The sequence below is a fragment of the Coturnix japonica genome, chromosome 13 (assembly GCF_054131305.1).
Source record: "Coturnix japonica strain WE chromosome 13, WE-NBRP24, whole genome shotgun sequence".
NCBI classification, from domain to species: Eukaryota; Metazoa; Chordata; class Aves; order Galliformes; family Phasianidae; genus Coturnix; species Coturnix japonica.
The window spans coordinates 19,149,236-19,171,188 of NC_140675.1; the positions used below are offsets into that span (position 1 = coordinate 19,149,236).

A 21,953-nucleotide genomic window follows, 5' to 3' on the forward strand; every position below is an offset into this window, starting at 1 on the left:
TTGTCATGGCAGGTAGGGCAGAAATTGGGCTTCTGGCTGGAAATCCTCTGTCCTGCTGAGAAACACCAGAATTAGGAGCAGCAACCATTAACTGCAGCATTGAGGAACATCAGGCAGCACTCCATGCTCTTTGGGTCACCTGCAACCTTGGCCTGGCTGCTGGCACCACGGAAGGTCCCCCAGTGGCTGCAGGAGTGGATCTGGTGGCTGCTGCCGTGCTGCTGTGTTTTTTCTGTTCCTCCCACTGCTACTCCTGCTAATATTAGCAGCACTAATTGCTCGTTGCATACCATGCGTGTGCATATTAGTGTTTCAGAACGGCTAATCGCTGTGTTCTGTAATTAAACAGCCACTAATGAGCATGCTGCAAAAGGAGCAGCCTGTTGGGTTGCACCCTGGCTCCCTGCAGAGCGCCCTTGGTCTTGCTCTGATAGAAGGCACTGCGTTGCCAGCTCCCCGTGCATGGCTGGCTGAGGAAAGGCAGGCAGCCTTCCATGGGAAGTCACACCTGGAGAGCCTTGGGGCTCCCTTCAGTGCAGGGAGAAGCGTTGGCCTCATGCTCACTGTGAGAGAAATCAATTGAGTTACAGGCGCTGCTCCTTGCCTCTGCAGCATAGAAACAGAAAACACATCAACTTCAATGAGAAAAGCCACTAGGATGGGTTGGAAGCGGACGGTCTTCAAGGTGCCTTCCAGCATAAGTCATTCTATGATTCTGTGACACTTTCATCCCTGAAATGCAGCAGTGCTGCTGGGGGTGACGAGCTTACAGGAAGTATTTTTTAATGGGCAAAATACAAAAATCTGGGGGAATCTATTCAGGATTCTGAGCCTTATGCAGGGAGCAGCCCATCACCTCCACACACACCGGGGCAGGTGACGGAGACCTCAAGGCATTACATGGGGCCAACAAGGCAGTGGGACTGTCACCTTGTGCCTAGTGCCAGCAGTGACACTGCTGGGGCTGGGCAGGTCCTGAGCCCTGGGCTGCAGCACATTGAGGCTGGGAGCAATGCCTGAGTTTTCCATCCAAGGGATGCGCCAGAGCTGCTGCCAGCACTGAGTCTCAGGGGAATCGGTTTTCATTCTGCCAGGAGCATTAATTTCTCATGATTCACATCTCCAAAGCAGCTTTGGAAAGAAAATGTGCTTTCGCCAGTCAGACCTTCACACACGTCAAGATGCCACAGTTTTTTCCAGACTTTCCAAAGGAAGCCACGGCTGAGCGAGACATTCCTCCTCCTCCTCCAGCTTTCCTGCAACAACCCTTTCAGATCACTGAGCTAGACAGATTGCTGGAAGGACACACAGACAGAGCAGGGCAGCAGGTCCCCAGGCAGGTCAGGCACCAACACAGTGCTCCAGGGACAGAAGCCACAGCCATGAAAGATGTTGGCTGCTCACACCACGTGTCCCCAGGCTTTGTGATGGGGCAGCAGGGGATCCTGTGCTTGGGAGATCCTCTGTGGGTCAGAGCACACTCTTCCTAGCCCCTGGGAAGGAAGCACAATAGCCCCTGCTGTCTGCTTTCCCTGCCTACCCCTTCCTCACACCACAACAGTGAGAAAAACTAAGCAGGCACCCATGGGGAGTGAGTTTGGAAAAGATCAGGATTTATTAGACAGGCTGATGTTCAAACTGACAGTTTCATCCAAATGCACATGATCATGGGCATCTACACAGGCCTGTTCCCCAGCTATGCCACTCCCAACAGCATCTGCCCAGCACCCTCTCAGGATAGATGCCTGCAGCCCTGGTGCTGGGGACACAGGGGCTTGGGGTTTCTAAGCAAAACACCAATGTCTCCATACTCCCCTTCCCACAGCTCCCAGAGCTCCCCAAATACAGCTGAGAGGGTCTGGGCTGACCAGTCCCACAGCCGGGACCGGCTCAGTGTCACCCACCCCTCCAGCATGGGGCCAAGGCTGGCTCTGGCATTGGGCCACTGTTGCCATCGCTCTCACATGGGGTGCTGTGTGGGGCACTGCATGGGAGAGGGAACCCCCAATGTTCCCTACTAGGGAGGGACAGTGACCATCATGGAGGAGCCTCATCTGGGACCCTCACACAGTAGGGTTGCACAGGGTGTGTGGATGGCAAAGAGGAGAGAGGGGTGTAAATGGGAGAGAAGGCAATGAATGCTGAAGAAAAGCTGGAGCAAAATGAAAGGGTCTGGGAGAAGGATGGGAGCATCCTGAGAGCAGAGCAATGCTGCCTTTGGGCCCGAGGCCATAGGGAGAGGTTGGGCTCCTTATGGGGCCTGAGGCACCCCAGACTGAACCCACCATCTCTAGAGGAACAAAGACCGCAGAGAAAGAGATGGCACAATGCAGCACTTGCAAATAGAAAGTTTGCTTCTATGTGCGTTGCTTACCGTGACAACGACACACAGCGTGACGGCAGGAACAGCGACAACGTGAGCACACTTCTGTCAGTGTTTCTACTCCATTAGCTCCTAAGAAAACCATGCAAATTTGCCTGGCTGAGGACAGTGAGAGGCGAGAAAGAGTGGGTGAGACAGAGAGGGACGACGATGAGCAATGGGAGCACGTAAAAGAAGGAAAAGGGAACAGCAAAGGGAGGCAGCAGCTCTGGGCAGGTCTGAGATCTCACAGCGCTGACTCATGAATGCATCACTTCTCTCCGGGCTATCCCGGCTGCATTCTCTGACACCTTTCCTCGCTTTCACTCATTACCTGCAGTCCCCTCCCATGAGACATGCCCCTTCCCACGCCTGGATGCAGAGATGTCTCGTCGTAACCAGTCCAGCTCCAGTCCCACCGCCACGCAGAGGCAGGGAGCGTGGGAAGTCCCTGGGTGGAGTCCCACAAGCCCACCTCGGCTCAGGGGACCTCTTGACAGCACCCAGCCCCAGTGCCCAGGGATGTGGAGCCCCACGAACCTTCTCTCTTCACTTACATCCCACGTGGCAAAGGGAAACAATGGGTGCTGCCCTTCACACCCTCCTCATCACAACAGAGCCTTCCATGTCTTTCATTCTCTTTCCCTCGTTCATAGCCTTTGCCTTTTTCTTGCCTCACCTGGCACCTTCATGTCTTCTTGTTCCTAACATAGGTAAGTCCTCCAGCACCAGAGCTTTCCTGGAGAGCAGCATTAGTGGTCCATTGGCAGATTGCTGGTGTGCTCAAAAGGCACCAATCTCCATCCAGACCGGCCTCTTGATGGCTTGCACTGGGCTCAGCACCAGCCATAATCTCCCAGCCTTCACTGCTGGGTCTTGAGGTCAGCTCCCAGGGGAACATCACCTTCTCGAAGCAGTGCTCACTCTACCAGGGCTGCTGGGGCTGAGTGTCGATGCACAGAGATGAGCCAAGAAAATCACAGCTAACGTGGGTGAAGCCTGGAGAACAAACCACAGAAACCTGCCTGGATTGTCCTGGGGATAACAGGTCAGCAGAGTGGGGGAAAGAACATGGCTGGTGATCCTCCATTCCTGTTTCCCTTCGCAGAGTTTTACCCTCTGTGTCAGGGACCAAATCCCTTCATATGGCTCACATCCAGGCTGCAGAATCAAGTTAAGCTCAGCTGTTACGTGAAAGGAGAACTCCACCAGGCAACCTAAAAGTCTTGGAAGGAAAACCAGGATCAATATTTGCAGGGATTTGCAGGATGTTTGTGCTGTGCCCCAGGGCTCCTGCTGATGCCCCAGGTTTCTGTGTCACCGCTGTCCCCTGTGCTCTCATGCCGTGCCCTCATTCTTGCTCCCTGCCAGCTTCACGTCTGCAGAGGTTGAAACTCCTGTTCGCCCATCTCGGCGCCAGTGAAGAAGCATCTACGGTTCTATCTCACCACACATTTCTCATACTTACAGCCTAAACATTGCCTTCTACGCAAAAGAACAAAGATAAAATGTCAGGAATTCACAGTTTTTATTCTCTTTCTTATGCCCACCCATCTTCCCCTGCCATTGATGTCAATGACTCAAAGTCCTCATCGTACAGTAGCCTTTGCCAGTGTGGCACTCAAAGGGTTAACAAACCATGGCTTCTTGGACAGATAAGACATAAGCTCATTCACCGGTAGGAACACGAGGATGGTTATGGCACAGAACACCTTACGGTTTCTTGTAGCGATTCTTTGGGGTTTCGCCACAGCCGGTGACGTCGCAGGAGAGAACGTTGGGCTTCTTCCCCAAGCCAATGCTTCCCAACAGATCGGGAAGCTCACGAGTGATGGCCTTCTCGATCTTCTCTAAGTAGCACCCTCCCATGTAGGAACACTGCTGAGACAGCAGCTTAAAACTGGTGATGGGGTTGATGCCAAAGAAGTCCTTGTAAGCCTCGCGGTTGGGGAGGTCAAATTTGCTGACATTGGTCTTTGCCAGAATGGACTTAAAAATAAAGAACTTGTCAGGATCTTCCACAATGTCTCTGAACACCAGTTCTCCATCGCTAAAGAAGGTCATTTTGTCCTTGTAGGTCTGCAGATAGCGATCGACCAACAGGGCGTGGATGCGCACCCGGATGGCGTGTTGGCGGATGAAGGCGATCTTATTTTCCATCCTGTTCTCAATCACCTGGTTGAGATCTTCCAGGAGCGATATCTCTTCTTTGAGGAACAGGTCTTTGTGGGTATCCGGGTGGTACTCGTGGGGCCAGAAGGAGCTGACGTACACCCTGGGTGGCTCTGTGACATTGATTAGAGGAGCCAAGCTCCAGAACAAGGCCCCGTAGACCCTCATAAGCTCCTGGGTAGCCAGGCTGTCGGCTTTGTTCAAGATGATTCGGATCTGAGACTCACGGCCCTTCAGCTGGCGAAACAGCATCTCCAGCTCCAGGCCCACGTCCAGCTTCGTAGGGTCAAAGACAACAAAGATGAGATCAGCTCTGTCGATGAACCACTGGCACACGTCGTTGAATGGGTAACCTGGGGGAGAGGAAAGAGAAATCCAGCAGAAATGGCCAGCAGGGGGGAGTCCCTTCTGATCAGGGGATAGATAAACCTTGGGCTTGCTGTCTCACGCCCTGTCTGGCTTAGCACAAGGTGTGAGGCACAGAAGACTTCTCATGCAGCACAGAAACTGTTTCATAAGTGCTAAAACACTTCAGAGCTTCTTGGCTTAAAAGCTCATTCCTGTGTCTGAGCCTGTGTGCCTCCCTCAGCCTCACCTCTCCAAGCCTTTCTCCCCAGGGAGACCTCATACTGGATTTCCAGTACCTAAAGGAAGCTTATAAATACCATCTAGACCAAATTTTTTTATAGTCTGATAATGACAGGATGGAGGGAATGGCTTTTAACTAAAGGAGGTGAAATTTAGGTCAGGTGTTGGTGGAAATTCTTTACTCAGAGGGCAGTGAAGCTCTGGCACAGGCTGCCCAGAGTAGTGAGGGTGCCCCATCCCTGGAGGTTCCCAAGGCCATGGATGGAGACATGAGCAGGCTGACTTCTCCAGCCCCCACGGTGTAGGAACAGACCCCTGCTGTAGCCTAGGGCTCTTCCTCAGAGCGTATGAGTCATCTTGGCTACCCCACATATGACAGCATCCTTCCTGGAGCCCATTAGGTGAAGGCAGAACACCCCTACCTCGTTCTTGCTGCTTGCGGTTTTCAATGATGCCTGGTGTGTCCACAAAGGTGACTCGCTCCAGGAGCTTGTGGGGCACCTCTATTCCAATCAGCTTCTCCAAGAAGTTCTGCCCGAACTTCTCCAGGGGTGAGAAGGAGCGCGCGCTGTCAGCAGCCATCACAATGCCCTCAATGGTCTTCAGCTTGGGGCCGTGCATGATGACAGTGAATTCAGAGGTGGTGGGTTCAGCCCCTGTCCAGCACAAGAGGAGCAGCAGAGATGTGAAATCCATGACAGACACTGGACATTGCAGGGACTGGCCCACGACTAGGTGGGGATTTTGAAAGCATCCCTTGCTTGGCAAGAGACGCTGGGGGAGCATGGGAATCAGAGCCATGGCATTCACCCCAAAGCTCTGGGGAACATAACAACAGGGCTGGAGAAGCACCTTCCACTCAGCTCCTAGGGTACGAGGTGACACGGGCAGGAGCAGGGATGATCAGGAAGGGCTTTTCTCTTGGAGGCTGAGTGCGTTGGCTCCTGGTGGGGAAGGACTGGGAGAAGATGGCGAGGTGCCCTTGCTGTGACTGCACAGGGAGAAGCCCACCCTCAGGGTGGAGGGCTGTGGTGAGCAAGGTACCTGTGTAGAGCTGGTAGGGAGTGTCGTCCAGCCCAAGGAGGTAGTTTATCATGGAGGATTTGCCAACGCTCCACGGTCCCAGGAATAGCACCATCGGCTTGGAAGTGATCTCCCCATCTGCAGAGAGGGGAAATAACAAGAGGAAGTGAAAAAACAATGGCTGCGGCCGCCGTGCACAGTGCATTCCCTGCTGTAATGAGCATCCCATCTGAGCAGCACGGCGATGAAGTGCTCGGGGAGTCGTCTGCCCATTGGGCTGCTCTCTCAACATTGCTGCAGCTGCTTGGTCACTCTGAGCCACGGCACTGCCCAGCGAGCCCCATGCTGGCACTGCAGTGAGATCAAAGCCTGTCTGCCCTGCTCCGAGCTTTGGCCCTTAGAGTACACAATGGCTGGAAGGTCCTTTAGTTATGATGTTGGCTCAATTTGAGTTCAGTTGGAGTGAGCACAGGGTTGCGGGGGTAGTTTTGGAAAGCAGGTGCCACAAAGCACTGGACATGCAAGGGTTGCAGCCATGCTTGTCAGGTAGATGCCTCGTGCAAAAGGAGCTGGGGTGTTTGAAGGGTGCAGGGCTCCAGCCCAGCACAGGGAAGGCAAGCTCAACCAACAGCCCTGTTCTGTGCTTGGGAAAGATGGGAGGAGAATTAACCACTACAGCACCCATTCCACCCTGCAGCTTGCTGAGAGGCTCAGAGAGCACAGATGAAGGCTACCAAGGGGCCCATGAGAACCTGTTCCCATGTGTGATTTCTGCCTAGGACCAATCCCTGATCCAGAGGGTGCTGGGACTGACTGGTACCATCAGCCCACGCTGCCCAGCCCCACCAAGCCCCCATAGTGCTGGGCATGGTGCTGTCAGCCCTAGGACTGCATCCAGGGAGCCCAAATCAGGACAGAAATGGAGGGCAGAAGGGTGAGCTCCCATTTCTGGCAACCTTCCCCATGCCCACTTCACTCCCAGAGACCAGGCTGCTCCATGCTGCCACCCAGACAGGAGCAAGGAACCTCACCAGCAGGCAGAGCACCCATCTCCACTGCAAGAGAGCCCCAAAACCAATGTGATGATGAGCTCTTACTTCCAGGGGTGGTAGAGGGCACTGCATGGCAGCTTGTCACCCAACCCATCCAGCAGCTCCCACAGCACCACTGGAGAAAAGGAACAGGCTGACAATGTCTCTCCATGGGGCGCAGCCTGTGGCCATGCATCTTACCCCCCATCCAGGACAGGGCATCCACAGTAGGGCCAGCAGGACTGGCCCTGAGCCCTGCTTGTTCCATGAGCTGTGGGGCTGCATCAGCCACAGCCCCACAGTGGGAGCACAGCCCCAACCCAGGGCAGTCAGACTCAGCACCTTCTGCCTCCTCCGCCAGCAAACACACAGCCTGCCCACTTCTGTCTCCCTGGAACATTTGGGATCTGACTTTCTGTTCCCATGAGGGATAAAAACAAGTGTTGAAACCTTGGGCTTTTCTTATTAATTATTCCTCTGTGCCGCTGTATCGCTGCTGCTCTGTTCACTTGCTGGCTTTAATTGGGTTTCGGATTATTATTGTGCTTATCCCCTGTGATGTTGTGCCAAAGGTTTGAGGCGGGTCCCCACGTGTTGTTTCATAATAGGATCCCGGCCAGGTGTGGCTGCATGCAGGCTGGAGCCAGCAAGCTCCAGCTCCACTGCATGGATTGTGAGGCTCCTCCAGGTGCCATCCTCATGTGGCAGAGAGGCAAGGGGCTGTGCTAAGGCAGGCTGCAGGTCCCCAGCTCCATCTCTTGCTTTGCTTTGGGAAGCTGCTGGGCCTGGAGGATGTCACCCCATGAATGGCCTCTCCTTGCTGCCACCCTGGGTACGGGAACAGGGAGCATAGCACGTCTCCCACCCTGCTGCTGCTTGGCCTGACCTGCTACATCCCCCATTGTGCCCTTCCTGTACGGGTTTACTATCACCTTGACCGTGCTGCCAAGGGAAAAAAGGGCTCAGGCAACTGCCAGCTCCTGCAGACGATGACAGCAGCTCCGCCACGTGGCTCTCTCCAGCCACCAAGTGGCTGCTCGCTCCCAGCCCAGCCCAACTCACACTGAACTCTGCGCTCATCTCAGCTCATCCTTCTGGCTTCTGCAGACCTCACACCGGCAGGTGATCAAGCCCTGTGTGCAAGTGGGAGAACCCCTGAGACCCTCTGCTTTACATCCACGGTTCTGCTTAAATCTCAGTAGCCACTTATCTAAACCAGTGGGTTTCCAGAGCACGCTGAGAATCACAAAGCACCCAGTGAACAGAGCCAGAAGGGCTTCTCTCCCTCTGAAGGGACTGTGCTTGCCCTTAGCCCACACCCTGGAGCACTGCTGCCCTTGGCAGGGCTGCTGCCCTGAAGGGAAAGGCAGAGAACTGCTTCTCTCTGTCAAGGAGGGACCATTTTCTACAGCAGTGACTTCTTGGGAAGTTCCATGTTGCTTCCAAGGCCAGGCTGCCCTCAGGAGGCAGCTCTGATGCTCTGGGGTTGGGATCCCCCCTCTTTACCCTCTAGTCCAACAGAAGGATGGCTCAGCCTGCGAGGCAAGGATGACCCTTCCCAGGGCAACGCAGACAACAAGGACAAAGCCTCTATCCTCTCCTCGCTCAGACTGCCCTAAGTGCCCTGCCCTCAAACCGGGTGGGTTCCAACCCCTGGGCAGGCTGCCCCAGCATCACCCTCTGCTAACCCACCCCTGTGCCCAGACACTGCCAGGGCAAGGACAGTGCAGATGAACCCACAGCAACCACGGGTCTGTGCACGACACACATACCCACAGATGCAGGGCAAGTCACACGTGGATCCTCACTCACCTCTGTGTCATGCATTCACCCCCAGGCGTGCACACCCACACAGGCAGCAGTGCGTACACACGTGTGCCTGCACAGCGAGAGGCGCAGATAAGGCAGCTATCTGACATGCTAAATATACCTGCACCGCTCCCCACTGCCGGCACGACAGCGAGCCAGCAGCCCCCGGGCTGCATAAGGGCTCTGCAGTGTCGGGTATGGAGGAGCCTGTTTGTGCCGGAGCGCAGGGCAGGGGCTGTGGGGTACGGCACGGGTCGGGATCTCCCCGTCGTTTTGCCGCAGTACGTCGCAGCAGGGACGCAGGGGATGGGCAGCGCTGCTTGGCCTCCCTCCCAGCCCCGCTCCTGCGGCCGTTCCTGCCGGGGGCCGGGCAGCTCAGCCGGGCACGGCACGGGCCAGCAGCCAGCTCCAGCTCCAGCTCCAGCTCCCGGGAGGGCTGAGGCCGCCGTGCAGGGGCCGGGCGGTGTTACTGGGACAGCTGCTGCTGGGTCATGGGCTTAAAGTGCAGCCGGGGGGGATCAACGGGAGGTATTCGGGGAAGTTTCTGCACGTAGCGGGGCGATGGGTGGGAGGAGATCACCCCGCAGGGCTCTGCGCTCTGCCCCACGGGTCGGTGGTGGTCCCGCAGGTCCACCAAGGAAGCCTTTGGGTCGCTCATCAGGGAGCTCACGCCGTCCTGAGGGGGTACCCAAGGTTTAAAAGCCCAGGGGAGGTGAAGGATGCTGCGGGCAGGCGGCGTGGTGCTGCTGAGCTCTGTGCTGCGGGACAGAAAGTAGCTGAACCATGAGCTCTGCTGGGGTGAGAGAAGGGGAAGGGCCGCTGAGGAGCTCGGGCAGCGCTGGCAGCATGCAGGAGAGAGGCAGCGATACCAACCTGTGGCAGAGGAGCCCAGGGTGCGTCCGGGGTAAGCTGTTAGCAGGGGACACGGGGAGAGAGAAAAGGTACCGTGAGTCGAAGAAGGGATGCGGCTGCCTGGGTCTGGCCCGGGCCGGAGAGGGAGCTGAAGAGCGGCCCTGGCCTTCTCGTGGGTGGGACAAGCCAGCAGACGGCCACGTTTCCAGCAGGAAAGAAGGAGTTACAGTTTGTGAGCAACGAGACCCGCAGCTACCAGGATGAGATTCCAAACCCAGCCTGCCCTGTGCACAGGCAGCACTGCCACACCAGCGATACGCTGCAGCCAGTCCTGCCCCGCTCAGATTCTGCCTTCCCTGGCAGCAGCACTCACCAAGCCAACAGAGCTGCACGAGCCACGATCAGAACAACCAGCAGCACAGAGATGTGCCCCCACCACGTGGCAGTGCAAGTGCATCCATCCCTGGCGAAGGCAGCTGCAGGCCATTCCCCACACAGACGAGCTGCTTGGCACACACACAGCACGCAGGGTCTCTGGTGTGCACCACGGCCCTGCAGCAAGCTGCCCATCACCAGGCTGCAACCTCAGCCAGGAGCAGGCATGGCACAGCAGCCCAGCCATCACCAAGCACACAAGCAGAACCAACACGTGAGTGCAATGGCAGAGCAGAGACATCCTGCACTGGGCAAAGGATGGGACGTCCCTGCTGTGAGCACAGGGCAGGAGAATGCTCTGGGATGTGCTCAGACCCCAGCACATCTCAGCCAGGCTGATGGTGCCTGCCACGGTTCCCTTGGGACAGGTGACGTTTGCACAGTGCCACAGCAGAGAGCCCCCCATTGGGGCTAACAAGGAGCAAAGCTAGAAGGAAAGCAGATAAAATGGAGAGCTGCTGTGTAATGGAGGGGGTGAAGGAGAGCATGGCAGCACCCCCCTATATTGGCTTACACTTCCAAAGGTCAGGCATATTCCATGACACTGCTGCTCTACTGCTCACCCAGCTGTCCTGCCTTTCCCAGCCAGCTCAGCCTGCAGCTCTGTGCCCCCTCCATGCTACAAGGGATTCCCTGCAGGGTGGCTCACAGCATCTGCTGGTTCACAGGGACCCCCCACCCCAACAAGCAGGACCCCCTTCAAACCATAGGCAGGGATAGGGCTCACCTCACACAACAGAAGGGGCTCAGAAGGCTCATCTTCATCCACCTCACAAAGCCAAGGGGGCTGCTTAGGCCAACCCTCCAATTTATCTGCAGGCTGCTCTAATTACACTGCTAACGAGGGGTTGGGAAAAGCTGTATCAGTGGTTATAAAGGGCAAACTGCTGGACTTAGTAAGGTTGTTTGGGGGGCAGGACAAGCAGTTCTGATAAAAGGATTGGTCTTAGAGCTGCATCTGGCTGAGCTGGGGGCTGCAGGCAGCGTGGTATCCCTATACCAGGAAGCTGTGACTCTGGGTCACACCTGTACAGCAGTGTATGGCAGGGTGGGCACTGGTGCAGGAATCCACCCAGGGCAGCTGTCAGCCTTCAGGATGTATTGGGGGTTGTTCTTCATGGGGAGGAACAGACTGGAGCAGTGGTGTGACAGAAGGCTGTCGAGGAGCATCAGAAGCTGCCCTGATGAGACCTGCTCAGGAGCTGGGTTTGAGAGGGGCAATGGCTTATAAAGCATGAGGTTTGGTGGGTCCCATGGGGCCCTCAGCAGGGGCTGTCAGTGCCTTCCCAGAATGGAGCAGAGAGGTGCTGCTTGGCCATGGGGTGGCTCTAGAGCAGACTGAGATGTCCTGAGCAAGGAAGCGACCTGTGCACTGAGAGCTGGGGCTGGGGGCTGCATCCTCTGGAGGTGAGCAGCAAAGACAGAGTAGGAAGCTGAGAACCCACCACCTTCTGTGATCTCCTAAATGCAGTGCCCCACAGTGAGCTGGCAGCAGGTGCTGGTTGCTGTGAGCCCCAAGCTGCCCTCCCATGTGGCAAGCAGTGCAAGGCAGACCCAGGCAACACAAAGGCAGCGACACAGAGCTGGCTGCAGGAGCAGCAGTGCATGCCTCATGTTGTATGAGCCCTACACCCACCCACCCCATTAACCCCATGAGTGAGTGGTAGCCAGTGCCAGGGTATAGGAGCAGGGCTGGTGCTGGGGACTCTACAGCCCTGTCCCCACCCCATCCTGCTGTCCCCCGAGGGTCTCCTGCACTTGCTGCTGCCTCTGTGCTGGGTTGGGAGGTGTGCTGGCTTTCCTACAGAAGGTCAGAAGTCTGGCACTGACATAGGAGTAGCATCTGGGCTATAATGGGGTCCCCTGTAAAACAAGGGTTCTGCTCTCAGGGGATGTATCCCATAGGTTTGTCCATACAGAAGCTATGGAAGGATGGTCAGGGCCATGTGCAAGGTGCTTCTGTTGCACCAGGAGGGATGGGCATTGCTCCAGGGCGAGAGGACAAAGCTCTGAGGGCACCCAGGGTGGGAAGCAGAACCTCAGGGCCAGGAGGGACCCCGGCAGGAGGGTGATGTGGGGTACATGGCCCCAGCTCAGGACAGGACTTCAGCAGAGGCTGAACCTCAGTGCACTGGGGCCTCGGGCTGGGCTGGGGCCCGTTGTCCGGACAGTGTCCTCAGGATCATTAGAGCCAATGTCAGCCTGTGGTTATTCACATCAAATGGGTCAGAAGAGCCACCAGACCTGTGAGCATCCTGGGGCTGGAGCTGCTCTTGCCTCTTCTGGAGGGACATGTATACCACTGGGGCTCAGCCCAAGCCAAGGTCTGTAACCACAGGGACCTGCTCACCTGATCCAAGGTGTCTGTAGTTGCCAAGGGGTGGAAACTAACTCCCAGGATAAAAGAAGGCTTGAGCTTGAGGGATACCCTGGCCATGTGGCTGTGTCCCATATGGAGCAGGAAGGATGCCAGCTCCAGCCACCACCAGGAAGCTCAACCCCAGCCTTGAGAGGTCCTAAGCTTCCTTGCCAAGCCTGTCTCACTGGGCCATGATCTCTGCTTGGCATGGGTACAGAGCATTGATGTTGAGCAGGTGGAGGACCCAAAGCAGGCAGAGTTCAATGTTCAGACTACACAGATGGTCCTGACAGCAGATGAGCTGAGGCAGATACAGGAATGCCCGCCTCTGGGTGCTGGGTTCACTAGGGCACGTTCTCCAAGCCCAGCATGCTCATGGCCTTCTTGGGAAGCTGTAGAGGAAGCCAAGCTACCCGAGCCTTTCCATGACCTGCTCTCTGTGCTGCTGTCTGAATGCATCCCAATGACCTGACGGTGCTGGAGAGCCTGGTGCCTACAGCATTACCTGTGATCTCATGCTGCCTCAGCTCATTGTATCTGTAGGACTGCTCCAGGGGCTTGATGGAGGAGTGGTAGATCTTCCTCAGCCGCTGCAGCACTCCTGGAGGAGAAAAGGCATGAACGTTGGTGACAGGCAAACCCCATCCATCCCTTCTAGGTACGATGCTGGACATTCCCTGCAGACCTTGAGGATGACTCAGCTGTAAATAAAGGGATGCATCTCACACTTGAAATCCTGTGCAAAATGATCCAAGTCACGCATCTCGAAGCCCCTACCCTGCTGATATTTGTGCTGCTCTCGTACTTGCCAACAACTGATGCAGGAACCTCCCTTGTTAATGCTGTCTAGCACTCAACACCCATAATCCCCAAAGCCCTCCACCACGGTGCCCAGCGACCTGGAGGCAGGCATTTCCCAGACACTTATCGCTCCATTTCTAGTCCTGACTGCCAAAGGGACCAGCAGAAGCAAGCCTGATAAGAATAAACCAGAATTAGAATAAAAATCAAAACCCTTCATTACAAGTTGCCCCAACCATCTCCAAGCAGCAGGGAGCAGCGCGGCTGGCTTGGGCCAATACTTCAGTTATCAGCCCCCTAACTTTGCATGCCTTTGTATGCCCCTGTACACCAACGTGGGTCCCCTCACCTGAAACATCATCAGCAGGTTTGTCTTCGTTCAGCTTGAGGGTGTTCTCCAAGTGGGACCGGTCGCGCTTGGTGGGCTCGCTGGCATCCTCAACCTCTTCTGGAGGGAAAGACAGGGAGACCTGTTATGGTGGGGGCTGATGGCGGGGGGCAAGGTGGGTGCTCACACAAGCTGTGCTGGGAACAGGCTGATGGGGAACACGCACATCCCGAGCCCACCCCACCCAGCACCCACAGCCTTGGCACACCGCTTGGTTTCTGTTTTGCAAACGCTCTCAAAGGATTTGGTCAGAGCTGCCAAGGGAAGTGCTGTGGGCAACTGCTCTGCTCTGAGGAGGGGCAGAGAGGGAGAGGCGAGGGCCGGCGCCCATGGGGAATGCGAAGGACGTGCCTGGAAGGGGCTCTCGGGTGCTGGGGAGTGCTGGGTGGGAACTGCGGCACCTGCTGCCCATGGGGCCCCTGCCCAACACGCTGCTCCCCGACAGCTGCAGCTCCCCTCAGCTCTGGGCACTGAGCTCTGCCTCCCTCCCTGTCCGCTCCTCAAAAATCACACATCAAGCTGGAGACAGGAGGGTTTGCAAGGTCCCCTCCTGCCTCTCCACCTCTGCGCCCTCCATGTGTCCCCAGTCCAAATGCACTAGCAGAGCCGGTACACCAAGGGCCCTGAGAGCTGGGATACGGGGCAGCACCGAGCCCCATGCTGAGCCTCAGGCTGTGGGGCTGAGGAGGACCTTTTGACTTGCCAAGTAAAGCCACTGAGACCAAACTGGGTTTTCCTCTCGGCACAAACGTAAACTTTTTGAGCTCGGATGTTACAGAAGGAAGCAGAAAAAGAATCAGCTGAGTCCAAAGGTTGCTGCCTTACCTATGGGCACAAAGTTCGCCAGCACTTCTAGTAAAACATGGCAGGGGGGATCACTTTTCCTGAGCTACATGCCTTGGGCTGATTGAACACACCCTGCCTATGGCCAGGGCCACGCTTCAGCAGCTCAGCGGTCTGAATTAGCTCTGTGCATCTTCCCTACAAGGCAAGGGCTGAGGGCCAGTGGCTGATGGACACGGGGCCCACCGGCATGGGCAGCGTCCTGCCTGTGTGCCAGGAGAGCCGGGTGAGCTCAGCGGGCTGATAAATGTCCTCTAACAGCTTTGCAGCTGCTGAAAGGGATTGGAGGGAAGAGAGATTCTTATATGTGTCTGCAGATGAGAAGTCATGGGCTTAAAGTGCAGGGAGGGAAATGTCGGCCAACCTCGGTATCACCGCAACCAGCGCTGACGTCTGCAGGCTCCCACCTCGCCATCGCCGCCCACCCGTGCAGCAGTTAAGCACAAGCATTAGGAGAGGGCCATGCATTAGGCGCAGTTTAATGTGCCAAGCTCAGCTCCGCCAGGTTTGATAGTAGGTCACTCTCGCTGCCCTCTGCTCGCTACGTTACAGCACACGGAGAGAAAAAGACTCCAACCTATGTGGCTGCGCCGGGGCTCAGCGGCAGCGAGGCGGGCACTGGGGCTGGCTGGGTTCTCCATTTCTGCTAATGGCGCCTTGTCTGCCGGGGGGTCTCCCACTGCTGCCGGCGGGTCTTCTGCTGTTGGTGGGTTCTCTGCTACTGGTGGGATTTTGACAGCTGCTGGGGGGTCTTCTGTTGCTGCTGCTCCCTGCACTGCTGTAGATGGGTCTCCTGCTGCTGCTGGGCTGCTGCTGCCTGAGCCGGGCTCCACATCCCCGCAGGGTGGGTGATGGCAGCTGGCAGGGCCGTCCCTCTGCTCTCCCTCACTGCCGGCTGCTGCCTCGCCATGGCTGTTTTCCCCTGAAGTCTTCTCCTTGTCCGTCCCTTCAGCTCTGTCCTCCAGCCCCTCTGGGCCGGCACCATCCTCCTCAGACTCTCCCTCCTCTGCAGACTTCCCTTCCTCTTCTGACTCTGCTTTGCCTTCATCTTCCTCAGACTCCCCCTGCTCATCATCTTCCTCTGAGCTCTGCTCACCCTCTTCCTCTCCTCTCTCAGGAGCAGACGCTCTTGACTCCTCCATTTCCTTTCCCTCTGAGGCCACTCCCTTGGTGTCAGCCTCCTTCTCCTCCTGGCCGCCATGTTGTGTGCCAGGCTCCAGGGCAGCCTCTCCCTCTGCTCCAGTGCCGCCCAACATGGCATCCTTCCCCGATGCCCCGTCAGGCCCCTCCTGGCCCTGCCCTGCAGCCTCGCTCAGGCCTCCCTTCAGCTCTTCCTCCCTCTCGCCACCTCCCTCTGTGGTTGTGAGCACAGAGGTGTTGGCAGCTCCGCCACCATCCTCCTCCTTGGGGCTGCCATTGGCGGCCATCTCCTCCACGTGGGGCTGCGCGGCAGACGAGGGGCGTTGGGCGGCATGGCCGACATCTTCATCTAAATGATGAGAACAGCTCGGTCAGTCTCACCCACGCCCGCCCATGGCCATGGGGGACAAGAGAAGCCTTTGTGGCCATCACCAAGACTTCAACTCCTGCTAAAGCATCTCCGGCTCCAGCCATAGCAAGAAGCTGGCTGCAAAGAGGCATCTGCAGGCAGAAGCGCTGGTGCTGCCCAGACTGGGGACATGTCCCCATGGCTGCACATAGCTGTGCAGCCTGTGGGGTGCTGCAGAAGCTCTGCGGGGCAGCAAAGCAGCCCTGAGAGAGAACCCAGCTGCATGGGGAGCTCTGAAAGCTGGGAGCAAGAGGCTTGGGGTGCTTGGCAGGCAGAAGGGTCCTCCCCAGCCCTGCACAGCACGGTGGGCTCTGCCTCCTCAGCACAAGGCCTGACCCCGCGACAGGCACGGAGCTATTTATTGTGCATGTCCCTTCATTAGGAAAACATTTGCCACTCCGTGCAACTGGCTGGAACACAATGAATTTGTTCTGCGGGCCGGGAGCAGGCATCCGTATTTTCCATAGGCCTCCAACTGCAATTTAACATTAGTCAACGGATGCCAAAAATAAAATATCAACAGCTATACTGTCTCTGTTACAAACAGTTGCTGCTCGTCTAAATAATCCCCTGAAAACTCGAGTGCCTGCATACCAGGGAAGTGTTTCAGAGGAAAATAATGCCTTTGTACTCCAGCTGGCGAGCAGATGCCAACAGGGAGCAAGGCCACCGCTGCCCGGGCTGTGGTCAGGGCCAGCAGCTCGAGGATGGCACACGACATGAAGCCAGGGCTCTCCTGCAGCCTCGCACATGGCATCCCACACCTTAGTGCTGTGCCAGGGCAGCACAATGGCACTGGTGTTAAACCACCCTCCAAGCCACCCAAAGGGGTGAGCTGGCACAAGGCGTGCTCTGCCCACCTGTACCCTGAGGGTCCCCATGGCAGATGAGGACAGGGATATTCTCAGCATGGCCCAAAAATAGCCAGTGAGCCAAAGGGCTGAGAGGGAAGTGCTGCTTCCAGGGCAGGTGCGTGGGGAGGGTCAGGGCTGGTGAGGAGCAGGAGACCTCATTGGGGATATCCATGTGTCTCTTTTGAGTGGATGCAGAGGACAGAGGTGTCCCCTGGGCAGGGACATGCTGCATCCCCTGTGCGCAGGGAGAAAGGAAACCTTCACTATGCACTCACACTGGGATATTCCCTGCCACGGGCTTTGTTTCCCGTGACCTTCATGGAATTACATAAAGCCCCTCTCCTTCTCCCTCCTGTTTCCCCTACATGGTCTCCAAATCCATCACAAGGCGAATTGTGCTGATCTGCAGATGGCTGCCTGGTGAGCACCGGGTGGCTAAATGGGACGAAGGTTACGGGCTTAACACCCTCCTCCCGTCCTCTGAGGGCTAAAAATACACCCAGCAACTGTATAGTGGGGTGAGCAGCAGCTCAGCAGGGCACGGGCAGCACCAGACCCTCACTCACAGGCACCCACTCGCTCATCCCCAGCCCTTTGACCAAGGGTGACATCCTCAGCCCTGTGCTCCCCAGCATGGAGTGAGACAGCAGCAATGTGCAAACCTGCTGTAAGGCGACATCAAGGTTTCCCTTACTCATACCCTGCATTATGCCAAGTGTGGAAGAGGAGACCTTGACCCACTCACTGTCAGAACACTTGGTTCCTGACCACCCTGTCCACTGCTTTGACAGCAAGTTGTGGCACAACCACAATGGAAATCCAGCAGTGTGATATGGGACACCAGTGCTGATGCCACAGCAGCCAACACGGGAAGCACGGGGATGGTTCCCCCATCCTACAGCTACGATGCATGCGTCCCTTCCCCACTGCTGTGGCACCCTCTCTCCTTGCACAGAGCTCTATGGAGAGAATGAACAGAGAGAGCCTGCCTCTGTGAATGGCATCAGGGCTGGAGACAGCCAGGAGGGACAGATGGGCACAGGTGGCCCTGGGAAGGACACTCTCCCCCTCCAGCAGAAATAGGAGCCCTGAGCGTGGGGTCGGTGCTGTGTGGTGCCCTGGGGATGGCTTTTCGCACGCCTTCTTCCCCTGCCCGAATCTCAGCCCCAGCAGCACACAGGGTGTTATTTCTGATGGCAGCTCTTTGGGGGATCAGCAGTTCTGCAATGGGGGAAATGCCCCAGGAGGTGCTGAATGCCCCAGGAGGAACCCAGATGCTCTTAGGAGTGCGGGGCCATGCACGAGCCCTGGCTTGGCCTCTCCCCACTGCCCTGCGCTCAGTGATGGGGCTCCCTTCCCTGCTCATGTTTTACTCCATGGAGGAAAGCAAAAAGCCAACATCCACCAAGCTGAAAAGCCAACATCAACCAAAGCAACCTGGTTTCTCTCCTGCTCATCAAGGCATAGGAACCCAGCACAAGGGAAAGCTCCAAAATGGGCACCACCAATAGCCAGGGAGGGGACAGCCACCATCTCCCATGAGTGTGAGTGGGACTCTCCCCCACATTCCCAGTGGGGCTCTGGGGGATCCCACACCCCGGGGTGCACATCTGATCTGGGAGCTGTGCCCATCATGACGGCAGCAGGAGTGACAGCAGTGACGGTGGCACTACCCAGGGGGACACGGACACGAGGAGCTGCACGGGTTGAAAGGAAGCCAAGGCCAGGTCCCAACTGCCAAAGCAGTATTTCTTGCCATCACTATTTTAATGAGGCCTGGTCAAAGAGTTGCTCTGGTCAAGTGAACTCATTGACTTAGAGGAACATCTTGCTGCTATGAAAGAAAGACACGTGCATCTCCTTGTGGGGAATTTTGAGCAGACCCGAGGAAGCCCCTTGCCTGTCTCTCCCCATTGAGCACAAGCAAGGCTGCACTGAACCTCATATCCATGCCTGGTCCTGACAGAGTTCTGCAATGGGCCAGGAGTGAAGCTGGGCTCAGAGGAACCACCCAGCACCTCCTGGGATTCCCCCAGGAAACACCAGCCACACCATAGACACACTGCAGACACTCCCCATGTCACCCAATGTCCAAGCCCAGTCTGTCTGTGCCTCAGTTTCCCCCTCCATGCACTCCCAGCAGCCCTGGGGCATTTTCCCCAATGGTTTTGCAAGAGAAATCACAGTGTGAAAGCTTCCTGCACACAGGAGGGGATGTCTGATCTGTGCAGATCACAGCAGGGACATAGGAAACAGATTTGTCAGGCTAACTTGACCTGGTTTGCGGAGGAGATTTCAAGTTTAGCTGGAAAAGAAAATTGGCTGTTGATTTCTATAAATAGTGGGGTAGGGCTGCATGATATTTTGATTAAGAAAGCAGGGTAAGGAAACCTCAGTGATTAAAACCAGGCTCGGGGCTTGCTAAATATAGAGAGGAAAGTGGGGAATGGTTTCTGTGGGGTGGTTTTCTGACTGCCTTCCCACAGGGTGCTCACCCCATGGTTCCCATCGGAGCCTTGGAGGAGAACCTGAGCCTGTGAGCACTGCCTTGCAGATGGCACAAAGATGGGGGAAGTGGTGAAGGGAGAAGTGAGATGGGAGACCGGGGTCTGCAAGAGAGCAAACAGCGAGGAACAGCTTGGATTTCAGTGCTGGATGATGCTTTACCCCACATGATCCCTAAACTTTTGGGGTTGTTCAGGTGGTACCGAGCCACAACAGTGGGACGAGGAGCCCAAATCCAGGGCTTTTCTATGGGGCTCAGCACCTAACCTGGCTCAGAGTGTCCGGAGACTCCCCGGCCCCTCCACCAGCCCCCACCGGCACACGAGCTCAATGGCTTCCTTGGGCTATCACTTACAAGGGAAATGTCCCTGCAGCTTAAAATAGACCAGCAGAGCCCTGATGAGGTGCCAGCACCCACTGCCATGCAAAGAATGGGGTGATTCTGTGAGCAGTTTGCTCACCCTCAGACCTACTGCCTGGGTTGGGATTTGGGTCCTTACAGCACAGCATGCAGGTCTCTGAGTGGGGACACGAGGTTTCCTGTCCATCCACCCTGCTCCCTCCAATGTGGGGTCTGGTGGGACCAGGGGTCACATTGCAGCAGGGTACCCAACATCTGCCTCTCTTTGCTCAGCCCATAATGTGGGAGAGAGCCAGGGTACCCATAGAGATCGGGATCCCCACTGCACAAGATGTGACAGAGATGTAGGTGGCACAAAGGACTGAGAGCTGTGGCATCTCATACCCTACATCTCTGCACCAAACAGCAGTGGTGCCCATGGTTGTGCTGATGCCTGGCTGGGGGATGGTGACCCCACAGCTCTGGGGAAGCTCAGTGCACTGGGATGGGACTGGATGGGATGGAGGGGTGGGTAGTCTGGGATGGCAAAGCTGCAGTGAGCCATGCTTGCTGTCACAGCAGAGCTCTGTGCCAGCCCTGTTACACCCTCAGCACTCGCTGCAGAAGGGCACAAGTGTGCCAAGGTTTCCCTCAGCTCCTTGCCCAGCTGGAGGTGGGCAAGGTCCACAGCGGGGAGCTCTGCCAGGCCCGGCCACGTGGGCCATGGGTCCTTCCCACCCTTGGGAGTGGTGACAGGGTCCCAGGCGTCACCAAACCAGCGTGAAGCGACAGCCTTCAAGATGGCAGCAGCAACCGGGGTTATGGGGTTAGTTGGCAGCCGGTGTGGGGCACATCCATGAGCCCGGCTCTACCCAACCCATCTGCCAGACCACCTGTCCCATGGAGCTGCCATTGCTCCCCACAGCACCAGGCTGAGCCCGGCACCAGCCAGGCTGGTTGCAGTGTCCTCCTGTCACCCTTCTCCAGCACCTCATAATGCCACCAGCCATGCCCAGAGAGGACCCTCCATCACTCTTGTTCCCATCCACAGACATCACCCAGCTGCCGGCAGCACACACCCCTCACCCCAAACCCATTTTATTCACCAGAATGGTAAAAGATGCCCTTAAAAGGCTACAACCGGGCAGTGCTGGGGGTGCCGGGCTGCGAGAAGGCAGCAGCTGCGGGTGCCGCACGCGGGGCCGTGGTGGCGCGGGGGCCAGGCGGCCGCAGGAGCGCAGTGTCCCCTTACACGGCTGTTTCCATACTTAGCTGCCCCCCGGCAGCGCGGCCGCCTGAGCCCGGCCAGGCAGCAAACCGGCCCAAATTAACTCAAGGGCAAACAAGGGTAACGGCGGTGCCCCAGGGGACGCCACGGGACCGGGTGAGCAGCGGGGTCTGGAGGTCACCCCAACGCTTGCCAGAGCCTCGGTGGGTGGGGGTCCCGTGCTCAGCGCCCTGGAGCCCAGCACTCCCCACGCAGGGGCTGCAGCCCAGCGGCACCAGCTGTGCCAGCACCCGGGGGTGACACTGCCCCCAGCACCTCAGCTGCAGCACAGCCCCTGTGCCCACACTGAGTGCAGAGCAGGGACCCCAACCCATGTCCCTACCAGCCCCTGCTGACCGCACATCCCCTCGGCTCTTGGTGTCCCTACAGTTTTGGGGGTGCCAACAAGTCCTGCTGCGGGCACCACTCTGAAGTCAGGCTGAGCTCACCGGGCACCCACAGCACCACGCACACCCCCAGCCTGGCTGGGCACCCAGAACTCCACGGGCACATGAAGCCCTATAGGAACCTCCAGTCCTTCATGCACCCACAGCCCCATAAAGTACCAACAGCCCCAACAGGAACCTACAAACCCCATTGAGCACAGGAACTTCTCAGGCACCCACAACCCCAACTGGGCACCAACAACCCTATAAGCACCCACAGCCCCATAATACACCCGCAGCCCCACGGGTACCTGCCGTGCCGAGGAGCAGGAGCGAGGCCACGCAGCAGCACAGCAGGTTGAGGCGCTTCATGGTGGCTGCCAGGAACG

General features: G+C 57.0%; 1 protein-coding gene across 4 annotated transcripts; it reads right to left on the bottom strand.

The window, feature by feature from the left end:
* Positions 1-1,592: 1,592 nt before the first annotated feature.
* On the bottom strand, positions 1,593-21,949 carry SRL (sarcalumenin). 4 transcript variants are annotated; one of them, XM_015877429.3, is made up of 8 exons: positions 21,876-21,949; positions 15,241-16,152; positions 13,782-13,880; positions 13,137-13,232; positions 9,859-9,894; positions 6,167-6,283; positions 5,545-5,778; positions 1,593-4,887 (listed from the first exon to the last, which is right to left on the bottom strand). In XM_015877429.3, exons 1-8 carry the CDS (start codon positions 21,934-21,936, stop codon positions 4,076-4,078), a joined length of 2,367 nt encoding a protein of 788 aa, XP_015732915.1. In that variant the 5' UTR covers positions 21,937-21,949; the 3' UTR covers positions 1,593-4,075. The 4 variants fall into 4 exon arrangements, with proteins under 4 accessions (XP_015732915.1, XP_085370934.1, XP_015732916.1 ...); XM_085514808.1 differs by lacking the exon at positions 15,241-16,152; XM_015877430.3 differs by lacking the exon at positions 9,859-9,894.
* Between the last annotated feature and the right edge of the window lie 4 nt (positions 21,950-21,953).